Source organism: Molossus molossus, unplaced genomic scaffold (assembly GCF_014108415.1).
Source record: "Molossus molossus isolate mMolMol1 unplaced genomic scaffold, mMolMol1.p scaffold_m16_p_10, whole genome shotgun sequence".
In the NCBI taxonomy this organism is placed as follows: Eukaryota; Metazoa; Chordata; class Mammalia; order Chiroptera; family Molossidae; genus Molossus; species Molossus molossus.
In genome coordinates this window covers 54,188,845-54,209,349 of record NW_023425345.1, presented here as the reverse complement: position 1 = coordinate 54,209,349, position 20,505 = coordinate 54,188,845, and the positions used below count along the sequence as shown (strand labels likewise).

The 20,505-nt window shown below is 37.7% G+C and overlaps 1 protein-coding gene across 1 annotated transcript in view; it reads left to right on the top strand.

The window, feature by feature from the left end:
* The window catches only part of OTOGL (otogelin like), a 135,014-nt gene that overhangs the window by 27,208 nt on the left and 87,301 nt on the right, over positions 1 to 20,505 (top strand). The window contains 9 exon segments of the mRNA XM_036252659.1: positions 4,210 to 4,316; positions 4,526 to 4,651; positions 5,858 to 5,966; positions 7,444 to 7,490; positions 7,999 to 8,144; positions 9,528 to 9,651; positions 10,941 to 11,118; positions 14,551 to 14,675; positions 17,803 to 18,012. Coding sequence (XP_036108552.1) covers positions 4,210 to 4,316; positions 4,526 to 4,651; positions 5,858 to 5,966; positions 7,444 to 7,490; positions 7,999 to 8,144; positions 9,528 to 9,651; positions 10,941 to 11,118; positions 14,551 to 14,675; positions 17,803 to 18,012 — 1,172 coding nt within the window.

Here is a 20,505-nt window from a genome sequence, read left to right as displayed (position 1 = left end):
ACTAGACTAACAGCTACTAAATGATTACTAACAGGTACAGTCTGTTTTATGGTAAAAGCAGCATGAACAGAGTACAACCATTCTTAAGTATTTTTCATGCCATTAATTCCTTTTGGGAATAGAGAGATGTGCATAGACTCTTTTTCAAAATAATTTTTGAATGCACAAAATAAAACATATAAGTTTACACAGGAAACTATATTGAAATAGAGTTATCAGTATAGTAAACAAAATGAGTTTTTGATACATGTGTTTTTTTATATGCATTTTAGGTCTAATAACTACTGTAGTTTGATATAGTGATTAGTGTAACTAATATTTTGAGGTGGCGGCAACACTCTTAATGAGAAGTGAAAACATGAAAAAATGGCATGTGAGATATATTAGTGACAAAGTCAGAGATACTGCTATGAACATTGTGATATGTTACCTAATGTATAATGGAAGAAAATGCTCAATTTCATTTGGAGATTAGAGAAAATAAATATTGATATTTTTCCTGTCCAAGGTTATAGACTCCTGCATTCTCTCCCAGGTTAAGAACACCTAGACTAGTGGTTTCTAGGGAAGAAATTCAGTGAGACTCATCATCATTTGTTCATTAATGTAGAAGTCACTATAAACTGCCCATTATTGAAGTCCTTTCTATTATTTAATTTAATTTTTTTCTTTTTTATTGAATTAATTGGTGTGACATTGGTTAATAAAATTCCATAGGTTTCAAATGTATAATTCTAGAATATATCATCTGTATATTGTATTGTGTGTTCACTACCCCAAGTCAAGTCTCCTTCCATCACCATTTATCCCCCTTATCCCCTCTTTTACCTCCTCTAACCCCCTTTACCAAGTATATATGATTAGCCATCTTGAATGTTTAAGAATATCTCAAGAAATTTTAATAAATCTGCATTTTAAAAATAATTTTAATAAGTGTAATTGATATGGGAAACTTTGTTGTAAAAGACCAGACTAATTTTTGGTTGAGTAAAACTACTTAAATGGCATCTTGGATAGTTTGTTAAGAGTTTTAAGTTTATCAAAGGTAAGAACAAAGAGGGAAGGCAAAGTAGTATAAAACACTTTTATTTATAATACTCTGCTTTAATTAAATGGTGATTATTATGAAAATAATGAATATAATTATATTTTTCAGACATTAACATAAATAAGTTTATTGGGATACTTGTTCATTTTTAGTAGAGTGCAGTTATATCTTCCTTTATATGTATAGTCTCTAAATTTTAGGGGTTTATGAACTAACACAGGAGATGTAAGAGAACTACTCCTCAACCTAAAATATCAGATACCGACCTCTATATTTTACAACACTGCGTTTTCTGTTTTATTTTTTATTTAAGCCACTATACTGTTATATCTCTGCTGTTTTCATTCAGTCTCTTTTTGGGGGATCCTTGTAGGTAGTCCATGGTCCTTATTTAACCATGTATATGGAATTTAAAATTGTTCTTATTCCTCAGGCACTCATTCTTGGACAATTCTCCAGTAGTCTTTTCATTCATTTGCCTTTACCATTATCATCTTTACCACCCACTTCTCTCTCTCTCTCTTTTCTTGTACATGCCCCTAGTGGGAACCGATCCTGGGACTCTGGCCCATAGGCCGATGCTCCAACCACTGAGCCAAACCCGCCAGGGCCACCCACTTCTCAAGTAGACTGAGATGAAGTATCATTTGGCTGATCTGAGGAAGCCATTCTCCATTTATTAATTAGGATATTGTTCGGTTGCTTTAATTGCCAAAGTGCATTTCTCTCATATAAACTCTAAGCTGGGAAGTGGTCCTGGGTTCATATCATGTGTTGGCTCCCTGACTTTTCTAATGACTCAATGACACTATTTCTCTGTCATCCCCCAGGACCTAGGGTATTAATTCTCAATTTCATGGCCTAAATTGGCTTAGCACTACTATGTCCATATGTTAGCCCTTAGGGAGGGAGAAAATGACTTAGAGGGCTGGCAGGTTTTTTAAGTAAGTGGCCTCGAAGTCTCATACACACTCCAACTGTTAACCCTTTGGCTCGAACTTAGAAACATGGCCTTGCCTCAATGCAAGGACTGCTGGGAAATGCTCTCTTTGGCTGGGCAGCTGTATGCAGGTTCTAATACTGAGGAGAAGAAGAGGGAACTGAGGACAAAGAAAGTCTCTGCCACACTCTTTGCCTGAAATTTCATCACTGAGAAATTAAAACATTTTGATATCTTTAGGCTTTGGATTTTGAAACCAAATTGCTTTCTCCAGGCAAATAAAAATAGAAAAATAGAGAAACGTCTCTTACTGGTTTAAATAATCTGATACTTTAAGAGATATGTTTGAGGTGGAGAGGCCAGGTTTGGGGGCAAAACAGACATATAATAGCAATAGAAGGGCATCGTAAGTTGAGTAAATGGTCACTGATAGAATGGAAGTGAGAAGCTACCGGAGTCAGCTTTGCTCTTCTCTCAGTATGTCACCCAGCACTAGACCCACCTACATTCTTTCTCCCCTGAAGGAGAATCCCTTGATTTTTAAAATATTTTTTAATATTAGGTCCCTGCATCACAAGGACCTTGTCATGAGAATAGCATTGTCCATCTGCTGAACTCAAATTACTTTCCTGCTTGAATTATGATCGTATCATGAGTTTGATTCAATACATTCTTCCTGAGCATCTGTTCTGAGCTGAACATGGTGCCACACCTTGGGGAAACTGACACAATTTAGACAGGGACCCTGTCGTGGGAACCCAGATTCTAGTGGGTCAGAGAACCAGGTCTCCAGCAATGACATGTGCTCTGAAGGCAAAGTGCTGTGATGGGGAGGAGAGGACTGGCCCCTCTACTGGGGAGTGCCTCTGAAGGCACTGCAAGGAGATGGCATCTCAGTTGAAGTCTGAAGAACATCAGCCTTGTTTCTACTTCTAAGAATGACAAACCTACCCCAAGGCAATGGCTTTAGTTCTACCACGACCAAGTCAATTGATTTAAAGACAACTGTTCCTTGTTGCCACATAACGTGTCTAGCACGGAACCTAGAATAACGTAGACACTTATTATATGGTAAGTATTTTAATAATAGTAGCATTGGGTTGGAAAACCAATATTCAGTTACTTTGTTAACTTTCAAAGCCTCTATTAATTGTAGGAAACAATGCACATATTTTAAGGGAAAGCGTAAACTTCATGTGTTTCTAGCAACAGAATAATTTTAGCTTACTCTGTTTTTCAGAGACTATTCTTGTTTGGAGGTTTAAAATATTTTCTGAGTTTCTGAAGATTATTTTTTCAGTCCCCTTTTTCTTCTAAAACTCAGTGAATTGGACTGCATGAGCTGCATGGCGCCAATTACTGCAGCACAAGATAAGCACAATTTGAGATAGTTGGCTTTTACAGCAGAGACACTGAAAATGCTAAGGTTCACAAAATGCAACATTCTTAAGGTCATTATCTTGCAAGATACTTAACTATTCAATTTTGAGTTTGAGTTGGGTAGAAAAACAAGCCCACTATCTTGCTATAAACCCTGCTTATTTTATAGGTACCTTGTGAATCTGCTTTGGGAATTGGCTAACCTCTTATTCTTGTTTGGGGAGCTTCTAGGGTGATTGTAAGAAAATAATGAGAGGTTATTTACTTTGGGCAATATTATAAAAGTAACTAACTTTAGTAATTTAAAATTGAAAGAATTAAAAAATTAAATCTTAAATGCTGTTTATTCAGTCTTGCGAAAGTGCTGCAGATTATTAGTAGTGCTTTTATTCCAGTGCGTAGACTATCAAGAGCATGGTATCTTTGAAATAACTTTCATATTTGGTGTTTTTGTTGCGATAGAATTTTGTCTATTGTAATAGAATTTATTAAATTCTAAAAGGTCTGGGGTGGTTTGTGTGAGAGCCAAAAAATACATACAAGAATTCTGGGAGGAATGTTAGAATTAAAACAGAAATCTTTTCAATATAGGGACACCCTTGAATCAAAAGAAAAGTAGGTAAATAATTTAAGACTTTGGTGAAGACAGACTACCCAGGCCTTTTTAGATGGGATCCCCTGTTTATTTGTTTTCTGCATTATTATATATATGATGTACATGCTGACATCAATTAATATTGAATTACTCACCATACACTAAACATTTCTAGAGATCAGGAGCTCAAAGATGTGGATTCTGTCAGTATTTCCGTGTGATTCTGGCTGTCTTTTCACTTTCCAGAACTGATGACGATGAAACCTATTGTCGAGCAGCCACCGAGTATGCCAGAGCCTGTTCCCATGCTGGCTTCCCTATCCAGGACTGGAGAGATGACTTCCCAGCATGCAGTATGTTTCCTTATTTTCTAAGCTCTGTGTACTTTCATTAATGTTCAGCTTATTTTATGTTCAGAACTTCCCTGAGTACTCAAAACTAATTAACTGCAAGGGTTTGTCATTGATGTGATGATATTGGTAAACTTGCAAACTTTTCGAAACACGAATTTTTTTGAGGTGGCATGAAGTTGACTTACAGTTCACCTGTTTGCCCATTTCAGCTGATAAATGTGATGATAGCTTTGTCCATCGAGATTGCATCAGTTGTTGCCCACCCACCTGCACATTTGAGAAACAATGTCTTGGCAGCAATCTCCACTGTCTTGATGGATGTTACTGTCCAGATGGTAAGTGTTTCATGAAAGAAATCATGTCTCCACTCATGGAAAATAGCATCCTGTGAACCGAGAATCAGGCCACAACATCCTCTCCCTAGACATTAAGGCTGCTGCAATTTTCTGCCCTTGTCGGATTTGGTCCTTGAAGTGACTAGGAGAAAAGGCTGCTTTTCTTTAATAAAAACGCTTATTGCTTTGTAAACTTCCCAGGGAATTTGGAATCTAGAGTCCTGACATTACCCATGGCAAATATTTTGTTCTCTTGAATACTGAAATACATTTAATAATTTATGAAAGCAATTTCAGGAAATAAGCCTTCCAATTTTGGCAGTCTAAGATTTTAGTCCTGATGTAGTTTTAATATTCGAAATTAGAAGTAACATAGCAAGTGATACAGGTAGGATTTAAATGTAGGAATGGCTCCTATACTGATAGACATTTTTAAAGAACACTGATAATTTACTCAAACTCTTTTATTTTTACAGATTAAAAAAAAATCTCAGAGATGTTCAGTGATTTTACCACTGTCATATAGTTATTATGAGTGAGGACTACTTGGAACCAGATCTGTTGACCACAGTCCATTGTTCTGTTAGTGCTACTCAGGGTATGACCTTTGGACCAGTGCTAGGCCTCAACTGTTTACCATTCACTCATGAGATAAGAAGTTTGCACCAGAATGTAAATTAATGCACCAAAATATTAGTCAAATGCTTCCTTCACCTAGAAAGGCTTACTTAAGAAAAAGAAGGTCAGTTGAATGAAGCAGTGTGCTTAGTCAGAGTTCATTTACATTCTGGCTCCACCATATTACTCATTAGAGAGAAGTAACAAACACATCTCCACTGTACTTGCCCAGTGGGTAACACAGCCTGGCTATTTACTACACGAGTGACAATGGTGTAAATCTCTCATTTTGAGATGAACAGAGATGAAACCAAGATTATATTTCCTTAGCTGCCTTTATTCTTTGTGGTGAACCTTAAGTTTTGATGGCAAGTCATGGGATAACAAAGTTGAAAATCATTGAAGTAGATACTTATAAGATAGCTACAATCCAGATAGAGCAAGGATGTTGGTAACCTTGAAAGCAAAGACATTTGTACTTCATTACTTAGTGTAATCAAACATTCAGTAAAAGTTGGCTAAATTGTTATATTCAAAAAATAAAATATGATTTCATGTGATAATTTGATATATGTTTTTCTTAAATAGGCCTCATAATGGAAAATGGGACTTGCATCTCCTTGGAAAATTGCCCATGTAGTTTTCATGGATTAGCTTATTCAGTTGGTTCAAAAATTGAGCAAGAATGCACTGAATGGTATGTGATCAATGCATAGCCAATTATTTCTGGGTATCTGGCAGGTTGACAACTTTACATGACATGTGTTTAAAAGAGTATGCTTATTACTGATTTTCTTCCAAAAATTCCAAGATACATTTTGCATTTTATTTCAAGTCGGTACAGGGATGTCTGCTCATTCTTATATAATGTAATTCTTCTCACTTCCCTTGGTAATTCTATGAAATCTTTACTTCTGTTGCATTTTCTTATTATTTTAATCACTAACTTGCACATACTTTTACTCTTAGAATTGATGGTTCTCCTGACCTTCTGTATTGAGTACTTTAAAAAGTGACTCCACATTGCCAATTTTGGGTCATGATTAAAGACATTTAGGATGTTTTATTAAATTAGCTAAGACCGATGTAGGCAAGCGTTACTCCCTGCAGAGCAGCCCTACAAAGGTCTGAATGGCAGCAGGCTCCTCCCCATTTGGTGTCAGAGTATATAATGGAAATGCAGTTGAAGAGCTAACCGTGTTCTTAAATACTGATTTGAGTTTCTGACTTTCGGAGACTGCTTCTGTCTTCTAAAACTCATATCCTTGTGATGATAGAAAACAGAATTTATCTTACATAGAAAGATATCTTTTCTCTCTTTAATGTCTGAAGATCCGCAAAACCAATTTTCTTAACTTGTAGGACATGAGTTAATTTATGAATCTGAACTCTTTATGTGTATTTCTCTAAAATAGAGGTAAATACTTTTGTGTGTGTGATCATTTTTAGTTTAAGCAATGAGAGGACAAAAACAGAAGTTCTCTGATTAGTATTCACTCTGTATTGTCTTTAGTGATTTTTTATTTATTTATTTATTATTATTATTTTTCTTTATTGATTTTTAGACAGAGAGAAAGGGAAAGGGAGAGAGAGAGAAACATTGATGAGGGAGAACATCAACTGGCTGCCTCCTGCATGCCCCCCGACTGGGGATCAGGCCTACAATTTGGGCATGTGCCCTGACCAGGAATCGAACAGGCGACCTCTTGGTGCATGGGTCAATGCTCAACCACTGAGCCACACTGGCTGGGCTCATCTTTAGTGATTTTTAAAAAAATATGTTTCTATTGATTTTTAGAGAGAGAGTGGAAGGGAGAGAGAGGTAGAAACATCAGTGAGAAAGAAACATTGATTGGCTGCCTCTGTAACCCAGGCATATGCCCTGACCAGGAATTGACCCAGTGACCTAGTGGTGCATGGGTTGAGGCTCAACCACTGAGCCACACTGACCGGGCTCATCTTTAGTGATTTTTAAGTGTGGCACACAGTAAGTAATAATTTAGGTGCTGGCCAGCACAAATTTATCAATTAATTGAACTTGTGCAGAAGTATTTTTCAAGTCAGATTATTCTGAGCCTATAAACATGATATATTTTGGTATATTAATCAATACATTGATGCAAACAATACAGTTTTTCTCTGCCAGGAGATTAATATTTTATCATTTTATTTAGTGTATGTGTTGGTGGTGTTTGGAACTGCACTGAACATGACTGTCCAGGTAATCTTTTAAAATGTTTTGTTTTTAAAATTTTATTTTATTATTTTCATCACCATTTATCCCCTCTATTCCCTCTTCCACCTCCACCTTCTCCCCTTCACAATAAAAAAGTCTTAATTTTTGAAATTAACAAGGAACATAGCACTGATTTTTATGAGATACTCTCATATATAATGAGAGATGTAATGATCTATAAATCCAGATGAGTAAAAATGGAAAATTGAATAAATGATAGCATTGAGCAGGTAACTTTGGTAAAAACTTATTAAAATAGTAAAAATATTATAAAACCTAACACATGTCAAGGAGCTTTCCTTTAAACTTTACATTAAATTGAATAACATAATTTAGTAAGTTTGTCAAACTAATTAATTTAAAACATTTTAGCTATTCTTTTGATGCATGAGTTTTACCCTAAGTTGATCTGCTTTTCTGAGAATAAATACTTTTTTTCTCCTTTTCCTCCTGCTCTTGCTCCTCCTTTCTGTCTTTTATTTTCTGGTTGTAGTTCAATGCTCTGTTGTAGGTGATTCTCATTTTACAACTTTTGATGGTCGACATTATTCTTTTATTGGAATGTGCCAATATATCCTTGTGAAAGGAACTGGAAAAGATAAATTCACAATTACTTTACAGAAAGCTCACTGTGAGCAGGTAAGAATATCTCAAAATAACCAGAGAAATGTTCATTTTTTTTTACTCAAACTTTATATCTAGGTTAAGAAAGGTAACATGAATGGGCATAGTTATTTTCTTCAAATATATGACAGCCCCGATTGCTGAGATGCATCAGTCTCCTACGTACTACAAAGAAAGAAAAAAATGTTGATTGCTAATCTATTATACTATTGATTATATGATGTATCCTGATTTCAGAAATATTAAAATATGATAATAAATATGTCTTAGATTGAATAATACATATTTAACTGCATTCTTTTTTTTAATATTTTTGTTTTTTTTATTTTTTTTTACCCTCACCAGAGGACATCTTTTCATTTTTCGTTCAGGTAGAGTGGGAGGGAGAGAGAGGAACAGAGAGAGAGGAGAGAAACATCGATGTGAAGGGACACATCGAGTGGCTGCCACCCGCACGACCAACCAGGGCCGGGGACAAACCGCAACCGAGGTACGTGCCCTTAGCGGGAACCGAACCCGGGTCTCTCCAGACCGCAGGCCAACGCTCTAACCGCTGAGCCAAACCGGCCAGGGCTGCATTCTTTTTTTTTTAAAAATGACATTTGTATGTGTAATTTTTTAAGCATTTCATGCATAATAACACAATGGGCCTAAGTTTTTGGTTACTTCAAAACCACTCCTTTGGAGAGATGATTTTGACAGGATTGGATGGGTTTCATATCATTCTAAATAAATATAACACATTTCTTATCATACTGAAACATTTATTTTAAGTCTTTTCTTCAAATAAACAAGTAAATAATTTATAAATAAAGACACCTGGATCTTTCCTCTTTCTAAATCAGGTAGTCAAATTTTTACAGAAATTATTAATTTTCTGGTTTTACTATAATATAAAATGGTTATTTCCAGCAAATATTTTCAACTACTTTATTTGCTTTCTTTGCCAGTTTGATTTTTTCCTTTTATAAAATGCCAGAGTCTGAATAAGCTTTCTACATAGAATCATACTTTTCTTTATTAATTTTTTTAATGTTTATTATACCACTTAAATGAATTTAGAGAGGTCCTTTATGGCTATAAAAAACATAAGTATTGTCACTTAATTGAAACCATTATTTAATGTTCTATGTAAAAAATATATTTAATGGTATATTTAATGCACTATATAAAGACATATTTTATTGGAATGGGGCTACATAAGATGGATTATGTAATAATTATTATGTTACTTACACTCAAGCCTTCTGCATACCAGAAATTCTCATCTGTGTGCACGCTTTTCCTTCCTTCTCTCCATTCACTCCCTAACCTTCTCCTGTTGTTCTCTTCCACGCTCCCTCTCTGTCCATGTCTCTTTATCTCTCTCATCTCTTTAATGATTTGATTTTTATGCAGAATCTTGGCTTGGTCTGCCTTCAGTCTATAACTCTAAATCTGGAGGATGATTTCAACAAACAAGTGACCCTTAGTCGGGGCGGACAAATCCTCACCAGTCCTAACCAAGGCTTCAATCTGAATGGTAAGAAGCAACGCTAATGGTGGACTTCCCTTAGCTTACCACCACCACTCCAACAACAGAACAATCCAAATGGAGACTTCTCCCACTGGCCGCCTGCCCTAATGTTTGAGTGTGTCTGTGTGTTGGCAGATCCTCCGGTAGCCACGGTAGAGCCCACCCTGTTTATGGGCTTAGTGTTTACCTCAAGTGGCCTAAAGTTTGGAAGGGGAGCAATACAAACAAACAGCCATGTACATAAAATATGACAAACTCAAAGATCTGTAAAGGGACTTTGGGGGTCTACATGAGTGCAGCCCTCCCAGCCTTGGGGAGAGATACGCAGTCGTGATCAGGAAAATTTTCTGAAGAGGGTGATGCCTCGTTGAGCATTTAAAGCTGAGGATTGCTGGGATGAGGTGGCCCAAGTGTTGCATGCATAGCGTAAAGGTGGAGAACTCTGCAGCATGTTTAGGGGGGACTATAGCTAGTATGACATTGCTCAAGCCTGAAGAGGGTAAATGCAGATGTCCAGAGATGAAAATAGGGAATAGGTGGGCATGGAGGCCGAGGACGTCCTTACATACAGAGCATCATACATTGTGATTTTCCTGGGACAGGCCCTGTTCATATCTGTGTTCCAGGATAGTTCAGTAACTCTCTTTGTTACTCCCAGAAATGTCCCAGTTTGTAGAAACTACATGCCATTCTCAGATTTCTAGGTTTGGTGACCAGATGATGGCAGAAATTGGGACAGAGATACAGGAGCAACTCTCCTGGTGGCAAAGGTCATCAGTTCAGATCAGTCTTGAACACAAGTTTCTTGTCTCTAAAGGTGTTTCATAAAATGTGCTTCTCAAGTTCCTCCTTTTGCTGACAGGCTCAAGGGAATGGGGGATTTTTGAGGAAAGCGCCACTTCCTTATTGAATCATGATGAATTTTGGGAAACACACACACACACACACACACACACACACACACACACGTTGAGGAACAGAGATCATATTTCAAATGTTTAAGGACTGTCCACCCTGCCATGAGATGAAAGTACATGTGGACCTGACAATCTCTTAAAAATAGCTTCAGATCCAGAAAGGATGGAAGGGCAGAGAGAAAAGGGTAGAAGGAAAGCAGGCATAAGGTGGCAAAATCTGGCCCTGGAACACAGGGGTGGGGTGGGGCAGGAACTGGGAACCAGCCTCCCCCATGTCCCTGTCTCTCGGAGGAGGAAGAGTCCTGGTGTTATATGCTAGCATTTCAGAACACTGCCTATAAATCTCAAGGCTGATTTACGGATGTTCTTCTCCTGCAGGAATTGTTGAAATTCAAACTCTGTCATCCTTATTTATTCTTCTAAAAACCACATTTGGTTTAAAGATTCTGTTCGCTATAGATGGGGAAAGAGTTTATATTCAGCTCACCAGCACATGGAAAAGAAGAACACTAGGTCTTTGTGGCACTTTCAATGGGAACATAAGGGATGATTTTCTGTAAGTATGATTTCTGTATAACATGATTTAATGACTAGTAATTTAGAGGATATAAAGTCTTTCATTAAAAAAAAGTTTACTTAACTAATAATATAGCTTAGTCATCTCCGTTCCAAGAACTTCACATGGATCATCATATTTAAATTTTGTAGCAATCTACAGATCAGAATCTCTGTTTTATAGATAAGAAAACAGAGTGAGGCCCCAAAGTGGCAAATAAATAGCTCAAAGTCACTTAGCTCAAATGGATTGGAGCTGGGCTTTGAATTTAAATAGCATGACTCAGAGCCTATAGGCTAACCCACAGAATACTTACCTGTTATTCCACCTACAAAGCTAACAATATTTTAACAAATCTTAATATCCTTTGGTATCAACAATAGTCAATTATACTTTAAAAAGTATTGATATCATTTAGTATGACTGATACCTCTAAAGCAACATTTTGGCATCTAAGTTGATTGGATTTTGAGATAGTTGGTGTTAAATCAGAAGAAAAGCAATGAAATACATCTGTACCCCTTGTATTGACAAAGCACTTTCACCTACACGTCAAGAGACAGAGTGTATAATTTATGTAAATGCTTTGAGCATTTGTGCTAAGCTTGGTAGGGCAATTGAAGTAGTATGATATGGTTGCCATCCTCAAGGAGCCTGTACTGCAGATTGGGAGGAGATAACCTTTAAGAAATAATTACTTCTAGGCAAGGTGTTAATCAACAATGCATGCATGAATACTTAGGTTAATTTCAAAGAGTTAAGTGTTGAGTTGTGTCATGTGGCTAGAAGCACAGCAGGAATTTTGAGTAAGTTAGTGTGGGCTAGGGAGGCAGAGAATGTTTTATGGAGAAGCCATTCCTCAAATACCATTAAAAAAACATTTCTGTGTATTCCTCCTGCTTGGGGTTCTTTTTTCCTCCTAATCTTTTCCATGAACTACTATTTATTTGCTTCAAAAAGCAGTTCACGTCACACCAGACAAAGTTAATATTGATTCTGTTACTATGAAAATACATCATTTATCTGTCTGGTTTTCACTTAAAACTGTGAGAGCTTTGAGAATAAGAATTACATCCTCTATCCTTATATTCTTAGGAACTAGCATAGAATATTATATGCAATAGATAAGTTGAATGAAACAGAAGTAAGAGTTCTAATGGGGCACCAAGAAGAGCATTAGACTGGGCGAGGAAAACTGGCATTTAAAATTTTTAATTTCTGAAGAAAATTTCTGTCTTGTCTCCTGTGTGATTCCATTGTTTTTAGGTGATTTGATTTTCCTTTGTTTCATTTATTTGTAGGTCAGAATATCAATATCTTTGTATATAGCTTCTGTGTCACAGATGATATTTTAAGTGGCTTGGTGAAGATGAGCAGAAAAGACATCACGCTTTCTTTCTCTTCCTTGTTTATCAGAATCGGTTGCAGTCAGTGCTTAACAGATGGCGGATCTGGCTCCCTCCTCCTGAGGCACCAGTCTCCTCCATGGATAAACATTCGGGCGTGATAACAGTGCAGGATAATATTTCAGAGCTAGAGATAACTTTCTAAGTGTCGTTTGGCTTTCCAGCATAAGCAGTTAAAATTCTTTCCTTCACAAATGTTAATGAGACTCTGCAAACATACTGGGATGGAAAATAGTAATTACTTGAACATTTATTTTGCATGCCTCGTTATAGTCAGTTATGGTGAGCCGAAAGTTATTTAATAAAATGAAACTCAGTAAATAAATAGGTCTACGTTTTAACTCCTAATTATTTTTTATGTGTTTATTGTTTTAAGTGAACCAAATGAGATAAGAGAGCCAAGCTGAGTCAGTTCCTCTTGGGATCCTGACTACACCCATCACCTTGACCTATTTCATTGTCTTTTGTGGGAATAAAGAGGGGAGGAAGGGAAAGAATGGGAAGAGCTAGTGCAAGTCATACTGTTTCTTTGAGGTTCAGTGTTCTCATTTGAACAAAATGAGATTTTGGATTAAGAATTTGTTACAATGCTTTACAATTTCAGACCGGTTTAGTTTTTTTTTATTTTTATTTTATTTTATTTTTATCCTCACCCAAGGACATTTTTCCATTTTTTGTTCAGGTAGAGTGGGAGGGAGAGAGAGGAACAGAGAGAGAGAGAGAAACATCGATGTGAAGGGACACATCGAGTGGCTGCCACCCGCACAACCGACCAGGGCCGGGGACAAACTGCAACCGAGGTACGCGCCCTTAACGGGAACCGAACCCGGGTCTCTCAGGACCGCAGGCCGACGCTCTAACCGCTGAGCCAAACCAGCCAGGGCCAGACTGGTTTAGTTTTGAGGGCTAGGAAAGGGGACAAGGATGGGCACTTTGGAAGGGCTTGTGCAGCTCCCTTTTTCCTGCTTTCTCAGGCATTGTGGTGAGAAGCTCCATATAGTTAATGGTGTCTGAGCTTAATAATAGCCAAGGCAGTTAATTTATTAGGACACTATAGAGAGCCAAGATAAAGCCCACGCTACCTCTTAGCCACATTGTAACAATTTATTCAGCGAGGGCTTGCCGTTAGTCAAGTTTTGCTTAGTTAAAGCTTCCTCCAGGAGACTTAGTCCAACCTGATTCTCTACGTGGTTTTGACAGTGGCTGGCATAGTTTCCAATAGGGGTGGTCACTTACTAAATATTGCTGATGAGTTCATAAATCCTGATGGCTGCTGCAAGGGGCATTTTTGTGTTTGGCTATTAAACATTGTTATGGTTTATAAACCTGACTTCAGAAAGGTAGATGATTCTCTTCCATTTTGGTTTGCTGAGGGGGAATGGAAGAAATGAGCAAACTTGGATGAAGAGGGCCTTTGGTATCATTTTTCCTCAATTTTCATTTGGTTGGTTTGTGCAACTTCATGATGGAACCTTAGTATTTCAGGCATTTCAGGCAACATAATGGAAATTGAAAAATTGAACCAGAATTATACTTTTTATTCTTTGGGACATTTGTCTTTACCCTGAACAGAATCATGTGAGCTACCTACTACTTTGTCTTTCCATGCACTGTAAACTACACACACAGCAATATCTTGGTTGTGTGATGTTTCCTTAAATCAGTGCAAACTGGATTTGAATCTTGGCTGCTTGTGACGCTTACCAGGTGAATGAACGTTAATAGTTACCTGGGCTTCTGCTTTGCTTTCTTTCTAAAGGGGGAGCACGACTTTTTGGTTTGTTTTTCTTGAGGCTGAGATGATTATTAAATACGACCATGTATGTCCACAATTGGATACCTTATAAAGTCGTTATAACAGAAAGTTAATACCATTTGTATTTTAAAAAGTAATAGAGCCTTTTAAGTTCTAAAATGTTTGTGTTTATTTAAAAAATAGCATTCTTTTTCTTCTTCAATATTTAAAGAGTATGAGCAGACGAAATGAAGGAGAAAGGCTGAGATGAATATGATCTGTGTTTTCTAGTTCTCCATCAGGCATGATAGAAGGCACACCGCAGCTCCATGCAAATGCGTGGAGGGTTTCCTCCACTTGCTTTGCACCTGTTCACGTTCCTATGGTGGACCCCTGTAACATCAATCAACAAAACAGTAAGTCCTTCTTCCTACTTAGGGGCATATGCAGTGATTGTATGTTCTGTTCTTCATTAGGATAATATCAATGCCATTCCTTAGGTATTTTGGTTTAATATTATGCCTTTCTATATGCCTCTTTATGTAATGTATGTTATTTTAAAAAACAATCTCAGAAAATGACTATTTTATTTACTCTATTGCATTCATACATTTACTTATTTTAGATATTTGGAAATCTCCCAGTTCTTCCCAAATGTGAGCTAGCATTTTGGAGCGTTCCGATTATTAAATGATTAAAAAAAATCTCTGGGAAATCTCAAATAGGCTGCTATGGCCTTGGGCTGTTTGACTTCAGTTGCATAGTAATGCAGCTCATGCAGAATGTCCTGTCTAGTACTGTCACATTATGAGTTCCTACTCCCAGTGTGTATTATGGTTTCATAAGTAGGAGTCCAGTGATCCAAGAAAGCTGTGTGCCATCAAGCACGTAACAATTTGAAATGGTCCTGCTCCAGGTTTGCAATTTGCAATGGTTGCGCCACTCACATGCCAAGAATTTTTGGCTGTACTTTTTTTTTTTTTAAACTAAAGTCACAGCAAACCATGTGAATGGTTATTTCACTGCTCAATAAAAAAAGGCATTATTATTATTATTATTGTTTTGTAAAATCACTTTGTGAAAAAAAAGTGTGCATGATTAAATAGATTTGAAAATTTTAAATTTGTTTCGTTAATTGTTTGGGGTCATGTACTGTTTCTGTGCAGTTTTTAAAAATTTGTTATTGATACTGGTTGAGTACCATAGATATTTCCAAATATTTAAAATAAGTAAATGTATGAATGCAATAGAGTAAATAAAATAGTCATTTTCTGAGATTGGTTTTTAAAATAACATACATTACATAAAGAGGAATATAGAAAGGCATAATATTAAACCAAAATACCTAAGGAATGGCATTGATATTATCCTAATGAAGAAGCCATTACAATTTCTGGAGTTTGTACTGGTTGTTTGCTAGGGTTCTGGTGATTGTCATATGGTCCTTGTTATTAACTTACAGTTTTGGTGCACTGGAGAAAAACCTAAGATAATGCTGCTTTTACTTTTTTTTTTTTTTTTATCCTCACCTGAGGACATTTTTCCATTTTTTTTGTTCAGGTAGAGTGGGAGGGGGAGGGAGAGAGAGGATCAGAGAAAGAGAGAAACATCGATGTGAAAGGGACACATTGAGTGGCTGCCACCCACACGACCAACCAGGGCCGGGGACAAACTGCAACCGAGGTACGTGCCCTTAGCGGGAACCGAACCCAGGTCTCTCCGGACCGCAGGCCGACGCTCTAACCGCTGAGCCAAACCGGCCAGGGCAGATAATGCTGCTTTTAGTTCCATCTTTTTCTTTAAGCCAACTTCTAAACTTGAAGAAGATTGTGAGTCTCTTTGGTCATTTTTCCTGTCTGTAATAATGGGACTAGACTGAAGTCTTTTGGTCTCTATGATTAAATACTTTCATAGCACCCCTATTTGACAACACTTGCCCCCCACTTTGTGCTTAACTTTCTGTTAGTAGATCTCCTCCTTCATTTCATTTTGTTCAGCTTGTTCCTAACGTTTTCAGTTTCCTTCCTAATATTGCAGCCACTTTATTTTTAATTATTTTACCAACATGTAAAAGTTGGAGTACAATGGATAAATTCAGTTTTCCTTTTCTTTAATTACCTCCTTTATTACATACCATTTTGTTGTACATTTTTATCACTTTTATCCTTACATCTTATGTCTTCTCTGATATAATTTTAGATATTATGCCTTTCACCTTTGCCATGAACTATTAAAACAAATTTTTAATAGGTAAGTCCAGAAAAATCCCCCAAGAAAGGAAAGTAAATAGATAAAAGTCAATAACTCTGATGTGGGATCTGAAGGATATTTTTCCACAAGGGTCTTGTTGAGTCACCTTTTACTTAATGTCAGTGGGAATAATGTCAGTGTACAAATCCTTAGGGCACACAACAGAAGTCCCACTGACGCACTGCTTTGTTCTGGAGCTCCTGGGGATGGAGGGTGCATGCCAGCTGCGCTGTTAGAGTCTAAGTCATTTGTCTTCACGGACATAGTCCTAACAATGCAACAGTGTGATACGCAGATAATTACCATGTGTTTCTTTACTAATAACAAATTATTTAAAATATTCAGCAAACTGAGTTGAGCATATTTTATTATGAACACATTCTGATCTCTGGCAGCTCGTCTGGTCTCTCAAAGACCACGACAGTTTAAAGGTTGATGAATTTTAGCTGTGCGGAAATCAGTGCCACCTGGGTTCACTACATCAAGGAAGCACAGAGCCTTTTTTCACGAAGGTGGGATCTAGACTGTTGGGTCAAACTTGGATGCTCCCATGAAGAATTATGTCTGATCAGTCATTCTCGAGGGAAAAGTCAACAAATTTTAAGAAGTAATTACACAGACCTCCCTCCACCGAAAAGGCCTGGTAATTATATCTCATGGCCTTTAGCCTATGTTCCAATCCCTAATTTTTATTCATTACTTATTTATTCATGCATTTATAGATTCATTTTTCAAACACTGCATTGTGCCTCGTGCAGACCTTATGTGCAATGACTTTGTGGCCTCTGCCATATTACCATTCACCTCGGAGACTCTACTGGAATGAGATGATTTCCAAACCTTCCTGGATAATTGTGTATTCCAGGGAGTTGCCATAACATCCACAATGTGGCACCAATTTCATTGTGTGTGGATGTCTGGAGATAAGCCTCCCATTACTCACCAATTCTTTATAGTAGAACTGGGTGATTTCCTGATGATCCTCAGGCAATGGGGTGATTAAGGCTACCAGCCCTTCTATTACTCATGTTATTAAGGCAAAACAGAACTTTTTTCCCTAAAATATTATTGAATATAGTGCTGTCACCAATATTACCAAAAGTAAAACCAAACCAAAAACCAAAAACAAACAAAAAAACAGTGTAAGGTGAAAATATTGGTTCTTATTAAAAGTAATGTGCAATGCAGTGTATTTCTAGGAAAGCAAGATGCTTGGCTAGTTCTGGAACTCGATACTGAAGGTGACGATCCAAACTGGTAAATGAGGTGCTAATGGGGTTCTTTGTCTGTTAGTTGGATACGCAGCACACTGTGACGTCATCCACCAAGAGCTCTTTGCTCCTTGCCACTTCTACATTAGCCCTGGGCTGTACTATCAGCTCTGCCGCCACGATGCTTGCAAGTGTGGGAGCGCCTGCCTATGCAACGCCCTTGCCCACTATGCCTACCTCTGTGGCCAGCGTGGTGTCAACATTGATTTCAGAGCTCATGTTTCATTCTGTGGTGAGTATGATGGCAGTAGCACAGACGAGGACAGTCAGGTAACACTTGGGAGATTTTTGCATTTGTAATGACTTCTTTCAGCTTTTTAAGTGGAAAGTTAACATTGCTTTAGTTATTGGAAATATTATGATAATATACAAACGTAAAAAACAACTGAAGTATTTTGTTTCTCAAAACTGAGGAGAGGAGCAATAACTTTTGCCCATTTTTTGTTACAAGCAAACTTAGACTGTAACTGTATGGTTTGAAATATGTAACAGAAATAATTTGAAACATTTGAAAAAGTTCTTTTAGAAATGTAAAATCTAAATGTGGAAAAACGTGATGTTTTAGTGACACAGCTGATTTGTAAACAGGCAAGTTCTGTGACAGTCAAGTATTATAGGGCTCTAGTCCTCATGGTTATGGTGTCTGCTGTTCTCATACCTGGTAGATTCCCTCCCTCCCTCCCTCCCTCCCTCCCTCCCCTCCCCTCCCCTCCCCTCCCCTCCCCTCCCCTTCCTTCCTTCCTTCCTTCCTTCCTTCCTTCCTTCCTTCCTTCCTTCCTTCCTTCCTCGCTTCCTTCCTCGCTTCCTTCCTTCCCTCCCTCCCTCCTTTCATTTATTCATTCTTTCTTTTGTTAATCCTCACCCAAGGATATTCTTCCATTGATTTTAGATAAAGTGGAAGGGACAGAGGGAGACACACACACACACACACACACACAACACACACACACACACACACACACACACAGAGGGAGAGAAACATAGATGTGAGAGAGACACATCGATTTGTTGCCTCCTGCCTGGGGATCAAACCTGCAACCCAGGTATATACCCTTGACCAGGAATCGAATCCCAGCCCTTTGGTCCAAAGGCCAATGCTCTAACCTCTGAGCCAAACTGACTAGGGCTCTTTTTCTATTTGTTCTACATTTTTTTTTATGAGCTAGTCTTTGTTAGGGTTCTGCCTCCCCCTGTCAGAATCCTTTGTGACCTGGATTTCAAGAGCATCACTTCCTCCACCTCTCTACCTCACAGTAAATTCCCAAAGCTTTTCCCTGTCACTCCAGAGGGCTTATTGGCCAGTTTTGATGTTATGTTTGTAGGTTGGGCTTTCTAGGAACAATAATGTAAATATGCAAGTAATGTAAATTTATATAACAACCTGTGTAGGATGTATATCTGGGATTTTGATTTTTCAGAGGCTACTCTATCACAGACGCCCACAGAATCAGAGGCTTGCCTAGCATCTTCCTGTACTAAGAGCAGCTTTCCAGTCCAGGGGCTGGCAAACCACACCCTGGACTTCCTGTGTTTTTGTAAATAAAGTTTTTTGCCCATTTGTTCACATGTTGTCTACGGCTGCTTTTGAGCTACAAGGGCAGAGTTGAGTAGTTGTGATAGAGACTGTAGGTCCTGCAAAGCTGAAACTAGTTGCTGTTTGGCCCTTTACAGAGAGTTTGCTGACCTCTGCTGTAGTCCATCTTTGCAACTGAGGATGGAGTATTTCTGAGGGTCCAGTAAAAGGTCTCCCAATTTCTTGCCTCATAAAGGACCAAATGTCATTTTCTATTCTCACATGAGTTCAATCAATAGATCAATGCTCCTCTCCTCTGTTCAGATTTCTGGATATTATTTCCTTCCTCATTTCTGGCGTAGGGGGGATGTTACTTACCACCTTCTCCCCATTGTTTTCCTCACAAGATCAAATATACATTTAACATAATTTCACTTATGTTTTATCCAGGGTTTTCTAGTTGTTTCATTAGGTTATTTTAGTTTGCCTACTGTAATCAGTTCAGTTTGGTCTAGAGAGAAATTGGAAGGGTTTCGAAAAAAGTACAAACATGATTAAGAAGGCAAAAAATGAAAGCTATGAATATGGATCAAGAAAGTCAACCCTTGTCTTATGTGTAGAAGACTAAAAGTTTATTTAGGTAATGCATAAATAATGCCATAACGAAGACAATGTCAGCATAGCAATCAATAAATTTGAAATGTAAAGACAGGATGCTTATTTGGACATATAAAATACCTTAAATCATTTAAAAAAACTATAGCACAGGCTATTAGAAAATATTATGGAATGTCTTACTTAAAAATATTTCAGCTGGGCCGGTTTGGCTCAGTTATTGAGCATTGACCCATGCACCAAGAGGTCGCCGGTTCGATTCCCGGTCAAGACACATGCCCAGGTTGTGGGCCTGATCACCATTGAGGGGCGGCCAATCAATGTTCTCTCTCATCGATGGCTCTATTTCTCTCTCCTCCTCTCTTCCTCTCTCTCTAAAATCAATAAAAAGAAAAAATATTTTTAAAAAATCAGCCCTGGCCTAATGGCTCAGTTATTTGGAATGTTGTCCCATACACCAAAAGGTCGCTGGTTCGATTCCTGGTCAGGGCACATGTCTAGGTTTCACACTTAATCCTCAGTCAGGGCATGTATGCGAGGCAACCGATCGATGTCTCTCTTTCTCAAACCAATAAAAACAGATCCTCAGGTGAGGAT